This window comes from Podarcis gaigeae (assembly GCF_964106915.1).
Source record: "Podarcis gaigeae genome assembly, chromosome: 16".
NCBI lineage: Eukaryota > Metazoa > Chordata > Lepidosauria > Squamata > Lacertidae > Podarcis > Podarcis gaigeae.
Window position 1 is genome coordinate 40,302,074 of NC_139693.1, and position 8,570 is coordinate 40,310,643.

Below are 8,570 nucleotides of genomic sequence, written 5' to 3' on the forward strand. Positions count from 1 at the left end.
AAGCAGGACGCATTATCAGAATTCAAGGATGCAGTCCAGCCAGGCAAAGACACTCCAGGAGTGTCTGAAGTAAGACCAGTAACGGGGGTTGGGAGAGCCAAGGGCCAGACAGGAACCTGGAGGGTCACATTTCACCCTCAGGCTTGAGGCTTCTCACTCCAGGCCTAAAACGGACCTCCAGAACGAATTAAGTATGTAACCAGAGGTACCACTGTATTATTAATAATAATTTATTACATTTCTAAGCGCCTGAGGATCACAGGGTGGTTTACAATACGAAAGCACAAACATATACATCACAGTACCAGTGCAAAACAACAACAGCCACGCCCCACCCCCAGCTAGCAGACTCGTGGTCTGGGATGACGGGAGTTGGGGGCCGGGGGGGGGGGAGAAAGGCTGCTTCAAAAGGCCAGAATTCTTTAGCCAGCCACAGGCCTGGGAGAAGAGGGACGCTTTTGCCTGGCCCTAAGCAGATGAGAGGAAGGCGCCAGGCGAGCCTCCCGGGGGTGGGGCGGGGGGGGGAGACCCCGGGGAGCCCCTCCCTGCGGGGGCGCCGACTCACCGCCCAGCTCCAGCTGCACGGGCTCCGGGGGGCCCCGCGGGCCGCGGCTCTCCGGGCGACGGGCCTTCCAGTTGCGCCTCTGGCGCGCTTTCCCCATCGGGGCGACTCGGGGCGCGCAGCTCGCCACGCGCTCCGCCAGACGCCGCTTCCGCCTCCCGCGAGCCAGGGGGCCGCCAGTCTCGCGAGAACGGGCACCACTCACGTGGGCGGGGCCTCGCTGAGGTCGCCAATGGAGCGCCCAGGGCGGGATTGCTGTGCCGCGTGGCGCGGTGCTTTCTGCCATACAGAAATAAAGGCCAAAGCTCAGGTGCCCGTTGCTCCCTCCCCGATGCTCGCAGGGGAGCTGCTCGTTGCTCATCTTGCTTGAGGAGTCCTTCGCAAACTCTCTTTCTGGGCCGCATTCGCAGAAGAAAAATGTGCTCGCGCCACACCGAATTTTCAATTGATGAAGCTGCGTTGGAAAACACAACTAGGATTGTCCTCAGTATCGCTTGATGCTCTTGCCTTCATTTTGAAATATTATATATCCTCCCTGCCCGCGGACTGTCTCGCTAGAGGGGTGAATGCTCTAGTTATCTCCCGCTTGGACTACTGCAATGCGCTCTACGTGGGGCTACCTTTGAAGGTCACCCGGAAACTGCAACTAATCCAGAATGTGGCAACTAGAAAGATCTACATTGGCTCCCAGTATGTTTCTGAGCGGAGGGACGCGGGTGCCGCTGTGGGTAAAACCTCAGCGCCTAGGACTTGCCGATCGCATGGTCGGTGGTTCGAATCCCCACGGCGGGGTGCGCTCCCGTTGCTCGGTCCTTGCTCCTACCAACCTGGCAGTTCGAAAGCACATCAAAGTGCAAGTAGATAAATAGGGACCGCTTACTAGTGGGAAGGTAAACAGCGTTCCGTGTGCGGTGGTGCTGGCTTGCCAGATGCAGCTTGTTACGCGGGCCACGTGACCCGGAAGTGTCTGCGGACAGCGCTGGCTCCCGGCCTATAGAGTGAGATGGGCACACAACCCTAGAGTCTGGCAAGACTGGCCCGTACGGGCAGGGGTACCTTTACCTTTACCTATGTTTCTGAGCACAATTCAAAGTGTTGGTGCTGACCTTTCAAGCCCTAAATGGCCTCAGCCCAGTAGACCTGAAGGAGCGTCTCCACCCCCATCATTCTGCCCGGACACTGAGGTCCACCACTGAGGGCCTTCTAGCGGTTCCCTCCCTGCGAGAAGCAAAGCTACAGGGAACCAGGCAGAGGGCCTTCTTGGTAGTGGCACCCGCCCTGTGGAACGCCCTCCCACCAGATGTCAAAGAAATAAGCAGCTATATAACCTTTAAACAGCAGCCCTATACAAGAAAGCTTTTTAAGGTTTAATGTTTGATTATGTTTTTTGATATGTTGGAAGCTGCCCAGACAGGCTGGGGAAACCCAGCCAGGTGGGCAGGGTATATGTAAATCATCACAATCTTTTCCTGCAGATCATATATCTATGCGATATATGATATATGATCTGCGATCTCCCGCATTGAATGTGTTGGTCTCGTGTGGGGCACCAAGGAGAGCTTGGCTGTCTGGCTGGTGTACCGACCACCCAGCGCACCTGCAGCCACCCTGTCAGACCTGCTGGAGGTGGTGGCAGGCTAGGCCTTGGAGTTCCCAAACCTACTGGTTTTGGGAGACTTCAACGTCCATGCCGATGCCGCTCCCTCCTCACAGGCTCTGGATCTAGTGACTTCCATGGCAACACTAGGGCTCTCACAGGTTGTTTTGGGCCCCACTCATCAAGCAGGCCACACGCTGGATCTGATCTTTGGGGCTGGCGTAGATGTGATCATGCTCCCTGCTGTGGAAGTGCCATGGTCTGATCACTACGCTCTGAAAGCCAAGATAGACTTCCCGCTCCTCCCCAGCTCGGGTGGCAAACCTATTTGCGCTCGTCCGCGAAAACTGATGGATCCTGATAGATTCCAACAAGCCTTGCGGAACCCTGCTCCTCCTGGCGACTCATTAGATGACCTTGTTGAGGACTGGAATAACCGGCTCTTGGCAGCCATTGATGAGATCGCGCCTAAGCGCCCTCTGCAACCCCGTCGAAACCGGGCCCCTTGGTTTACTGAGGAGCTCCGGAAAATGAAGCGGGATCTCAGACGGCTAGAGCGAATATGGCGACGGACTCGTGACAGAGCCTCAAGAACATCTTATAGGACACTTATGAAAGCCTATGAGATGGCAATGAAAGCTGCTAAGAAATCTTACTTTGCAGCTTCCATTGCATCCGCTAGCTCTCACCCGGCATAACTTTTTAAAATAATTAGGTCAATAACGTCCTTAGGAGGACAACCAAATTTAAGCACAAATTCGACCCACAGCTGTGAGGCATTCGTGAGTTTTTTTGCGGAGAAAGTCCTGTTGCTCCGCCGTGACCTCCCTGCCAATTTAGATACAGTGACTGAACTGGAGGCCCCTCAACTGACTTCAGGTCCAGTGTTGGACCATTTCGATCGGATACTCCCTACTGATGTGGATAGATTCCTCCAAGTTGGTAGGCCCACCACCTGCCTCCTTGATCCGTGCCCGTCTTGGCTGATTAGGGAGTGTCCAGATGTTGTGCGGACCCCCCTGGTTGAAATTATCAATTTGTCCCTTGACACGGGGACATTCCCAGGGGAACTGAAGGAAGCAGTGGTGTGTCCACTCTTAAAAAAAACTTCATTAGATCCCTTAGACCTATCCAATTACCACCCAGTTTCAAATCTTCCATACCTGGGTAAGGTAATTGAGAGAGCAGTTGCTGAACAGCTTGGTAGGTTTCTGGAGGAAACATCGGCATTAGATCCATTTCAGTCCGGTTTCCGTCCTGGTTTTGGGACGGAGACGGCTCTGGTTGCCCTAACAGATGATCTCCATAGACAACTGGATCGAGGCGGGTGAGGACTGCTGATCCTTTTAGATTTGTCAGCAGCCTTTGACGTGGTCGATCATGATCTTCTGGACCACCGCCTCGCAGACGTGGGGATACAGGGCATAGCCCATAACTGGTTGTGCTCTTTTATCTCTGGTCGGGGACAGAGGGTGGCACTGGGGAGGGAAATGTCGTCGCGCCACTCCTTGGTGTGTGGAGTGCCACAGAGCGCAATTCTCTCCTCAATGCTTTTTAACATCTTTATGCGCCCCCTTGCCCAGATTATCCGGAGCTTTGGGCTGGGCTGTCACCAATATGCTGATGACACTCAGCTCTATCTGCTGATGGATGGCCACACTGACTCGGCCCCGAACACACTGACCAGATGTTTGGAAGCTGTGGCTGGATGGTTTCGTGGGAGCCGATTGAAACTAAATCCTTCGAAGACAGAGGTCCTATGGCTAGGTCGGGATGGCATGGGGATGAGGGACCAACTCCCTTCTCTTGCGGGGGCCCAATTAGTGCCATTGCCTTCCGTTAAGAGTTTGGGTGTAATCCTTGACGCCTCCCTTTCCATGGAGGCGCCTCCATGGAAAGTTACAGCAACAGCCAAGGCGACATTTTTCCACCTTCGCCGCATCAAACAGTCGGTCCCTTACCTTTCCCGCCCCGACCTGGCCACAGTGATCCATGCGACGGTCATCTCCAGGCTTGACTATTGTAATTCGCTCTATGCGGGGCTGCCCTTGAAGCTGTCCCAGGAACTCCAGCGGGTACAGAATGCTGCAGCGAGGCTCCTCACGGGGTCTCTGCCATGGGAGCATATTCACCCAGTGCTTTTCAAGCTGCACTGGCTCCCGGTGGAGTACAGGGTCAGATTTAAGGTGCTGATTTTGACCTTTAAAGCCCTTCACGGCCTAGGACCCTCGTACCTACGGGACCGCCTCTCCCGGTATGCCCCACGGAGAGCCTCAAGGTCCATAAATAACAGCACCCTAGTGGTCCCAGGCCCTAAAGAAGTTAGATTGGCTTCGACCAGAGCCAGGGCCTTTTCAACTCTGGCTCCGGCCTGGTGGAACGCTCTGTCTCATGAGACCAGGGCCCTGCAGGATCTGATCTCTTTCCGCAGGGCCTGTAAGACAGAGTTGTTCCGCCTGGCCTTTGGCTTGGAGCCAATTTGATTCCCTCCCTCTCTTTTTCCCCCCTTTTCCTTCTCCTCCTGCGATGAGGCTACATTTTAATATTTTAATGTTCCATTATTTTAATGTTGTATTTTATTTTTGTTTTTAAGTTGTAATCATTCATCTTGTTTTTATTATTGCTTGTAAGCCGCTCTGAGCCCGGCCTTGGCTGGGGAGGGCGGGGTATAAATAATAAATTATTATTATTATTATTATTATTATTATCATCTATAGGTATGCACAATGGTACTCTGAAATGCTACTCTGAAACTTGCCACCCCCTCTTGCCCCACCCTTTGAGAACTACTTTAGTTCAACCATACAGTATTTCTGTAGCAGAATAGGTAAATCTCTAAACAAGAAACATCAAGAAACATCACAATTATTAGGAAGAGTCAAATGTAAATACTTTTTGGGGGGGCTTGTGTATATGTAGGACAGAATTCAGCATATATATTTTGACAATGAGTTCATATCTTTGCTCAGTAGTAACAGAGCAGTCCTATAAACCCTGTCTGCTGAGAAGCATGCCCTGTTGAATTCAATAAGAGTGACTCCCAGGTAAGTTAAGGTTGCAGCCTAAGCCCCACTGTGTTCAATCAATAATTGCAATCCTAGCCCCCTTCAATTTGGAATAAGCCTCATTTAATTCAATAGGATTTACTTCTGAGTAGACATGGTAGGATTGCACTAGCAAATGTATACACTCAGTTCTTCTATACATGTAGACAAGCAATATTTCCCTTTACTTTTGACTCTTCATAATCATTGTGACTGGTTCGTCTTGTACACACTTTTAAGATGGTGAGCTTCAATGATCAATAAAGTACTATAAAAGATAATGTGAGTACTTCCAGACAACCTGCTATCACAGGCATGCGCAGGAGTGCCCAGGCACATCCTAATGTTTAGAAAAACCAGGCATCAAGGCAAACAGCCAGAGAAAGACACGGGCAGAATAAAAAAGCTGGAATGGATCTGGAATAAATCTGCTTCTTCCTGTGTATGTCTCTAGAAGTCGTGGTTGGGGGGGATGGATAGTGGTGGTTGTAAGTGGTCAAAACTGTACATTCACCTTACCCTTCATATGCTGCCTGCATCTGTCTCATGGCTCTGTCTCCCTCCAAACTCTGCTCACCACCTTTTGTGAAAAGAGATCTGTGGTGGTTAGGGGCTGTGTTTTATAGTTCACAAGCAAGGAGGACTCATTCTGCCCTTGGCCCTCTGCTTAGCTTGACATAAGTCATTTCTTCTGCAGGAAAACAATCTCGTTTTCGCTTCTTGATTAATTCTCGTGGTTGTTGTGTTAGCTTTTTGCCTTTTTTTACCTCCTCACTTGTTTTGTCATCCCCACCCCGCTAATGAAATGTGCTGTGCACACCTATGCCTATTATTTATTTTGAGCATTTGTCCCGATTTGTTCATAGGAAGGCTTGACAGTGAGGTTGTGTCCAGCAAGTTATTGTCGTGTCACTTTCCTTACTGGAAAAAGCCCAACCTTGTGGAGATGCAGGTTTGTCCTGCAAGAACTCTAAATAAAATTGTAATTGTGCAACCTGAATGTGTCAGCATGTGATTGAAAGCCACTAGAAAATAACAAGAGTCTGAAAGGGCCTTCTGAGGTGAAGGGGCTTTGTACTGAGAGTTAGCTGTTAACCACTGTGATTTGCATCTCTAGTGGGAATGCCGCTTACGGCTGCAATCCAGAGCACACTAGGAATAAGCACTCATTTAAAGATTATTATATTATTTACTTATTTGTATACGATATACTGCCCTTCATCATCAAGCAATTTCTGGGTGGGTCAGTAAAGTATCATCCTACCCTTATACTGTATATCCAATCGATCACCAAACTCTGCAGATACCGTCTCATCAGGACTGTTCCACACGATGTAGGAGTCAGGTGTTTAGTGCTGTGACGCCTGATTTTTGGAATTCCCTCCCCTTGAATTTTAGACAAGTGAAGTCTCTTGTATTTTGGTGGCGCTGTGGGTAAAACTGCAGTGCCTAGGACTTGCCGATCGTATGGTCGGCGGTTCGAATCCCCGCAGCGGGGTGAGCTCCCGTCTTTCGGTCCCAGCTCCTGCCCACCTAGCAGTTCAAAAGCACCCCTAAGTGCAAGTAGATAAATAGGTACTGCTTTATAGCGGGAAGGTAAACAGCGTTTCTGTGTGCTGTGCTGGTGCTGGCTCACCAGAGCAGCTTCGTCACGCTGGCCACGTGACCCGGAAGTGTCTTCGGACAGCGCTGGCTCCCGGCCTCTTAAGTGAGATGAGCGCACAACCCTAGAGTCGGACACAACTGGCCCGTACGGGCAGGGGTACCTTTACCTTTAAAGACCTTCCACTTCCAGCAAGCCTTTTAAGTGGAGAGCTTTCTCAGTCTCCACCTGTGTTGGAATGGTTTTTAATATCTTTTTATTGTTTTTATCACCTTTTCCCGCTCTGGGCTCCTTTTTGAGGCAGGGCAGGATATAAATTTAATAAATTAACAAACATCAACCATTTTTTCCCGACCAGCCAATATTGCAAAAATTAATATATAAGGTACTGCCTTTATGATGTCTACATAATGTCCTGGATGAAGAGGCAAGTTCTATTTTTGTTCAAATTTTAGTTGCCATTTTGATGCCACGGTCCTGGTTCCTAAGTAGGAACTAATGCCTTTGCACTTTGCCTATACCCTACCCATCTGTCAAAGGTTGCTCTGGGAGTGGGGAAGGTTAGATGGTAGGTAACTACCTGGCAAATCCTATTCTGCTGCAATAATGGTTACTCCTTGATGGGGAAGCAGCATAAAACTCAAGGTGCAGATACCCCAAGCCTCCTGCAACTTTAGCTTTCTGAATGATCTGGTGTTAACAAGGATGCAGACATAACCATTCATACAGCCTCCAAAATTATGGTTTGGAGAACCTATTAAAGAAAGACATTGATACAGTCAATGTCTAATACAGTCAAAGATTTGGGTGGGTGATTATGGCATAAGGTGGTTATAAGGTAGTGCAGGAGAGCAAACAACTTTCCTTGCACAAAGGAAGCATTTCATCAAATAGTTCCTTATTTATGAAATTCATAAATGGGGGGGGGGGGGAGAGAGAATGAGAAGTTGTCATTGCAGAGATTAGTTAAAAGGAAGTGGCCAGGTTCAAAGGTTCTGTATCTTGGATTACCAGAAACTGGATATTACATATAGCATCCAGCTAAGTAGACCCACTGAAATTAATGAATCTAAGTTAAAGGTAAAGGGACCCCTGACCGTTAGGTCCAGTCGTGGCCGACTCTGGGGTTGCGGCGCTCATCTTGCTTTATTGGCCGAGGGAGCCAGCGTACAGCTTCTGGGTCATGTGACCAGCATGACTAAGCCTCTGGCAAATCAGAGCAGCGCACGGAAACACGTTTACCTTCCCGCCAGAGCGGTATCTATTTATCTACTTGCACTTTGACATGCTTTCCAACTGCTAGGTTGGCAGAAGCAGGGACCGAGCAACGGGAGCTCAGTCATGCCCATATTCTGAGAAGGACTAACACTGGAAAAACAGATTGGTGGTAGCTACTGCCATCCCATTTAGCTTGTGAGTTTTGAGGGAAACTGTATGGCCAATGAGGGCTGGGCCAGATAAACATGATCTGATCTCCACAAGGAACAGAATCTGTCTCTCAAAAATTCAAGTTCTAGGATGCTACTAATCTAGTGTGTGGCTTGTTGTTTTTATACCAAGGATGGGAGAAACACAATAACCCTTGTGTTGTGTCTTAAAAGCCTCAGGGAACCTTCTCCACAAAGCCCACATGTGGCAAAGGATTCTGGAACATGTTCTATCTTGCATATTAATGCAAAGCAGGCACTAGACCTGTTGTGCTCAACTCCTTTCCTTGCCATCAAGAAAGAGCACACTAGAATGCACCAGACTCTCCTGCAACTA

The 8,570-nt window shown here is 49.5% G+C and overlaps 1 protein-coding gene and 1 long non-coding RNA gene across 3 annotated transcripts in view; both read right to left on the reverse strand.

Moving 5' to 3' along the window:
* Positions 1-716, reverse strand: part of DHX37 (DEAH-box helicase 37) — a 32,299-nt gene extending 31,583 nt beyond the window's left edge. The window contains exon 1 of one of the 2 annotated variants that reach the window (XM_083716994.1): positions 566-716. In XM_083716994.1, coding sequence (XP_083573120.1) covers positions 566-662 — 97 coding nt within the window. In that variant the 5' untranslated portion in view covers positions 663-716. The remainder of the gene's footprint in view (positions 1-565) is intronic. The other variant, XM_083716995.1, reaches the window with a different exon arrangement.
* A 4,345-nt stretch (positions 717-5,061) lies between these two features.
* LOC310834327 lies at positions 5,062-7,974 on the reverse strand. Its single transcript, XR_014559191.1, has 2 exons — positions 6,976-7,974; positions 5,062-6,631 (listed from the first exon to the last, which is right to left on the reverse strand). It is a non-coding gene; the product is annotated as an uncharacterized lncRNA (long non-coding RNA).
* Positions 7,975-8,570: the final 596 nt, after the last annotated feature.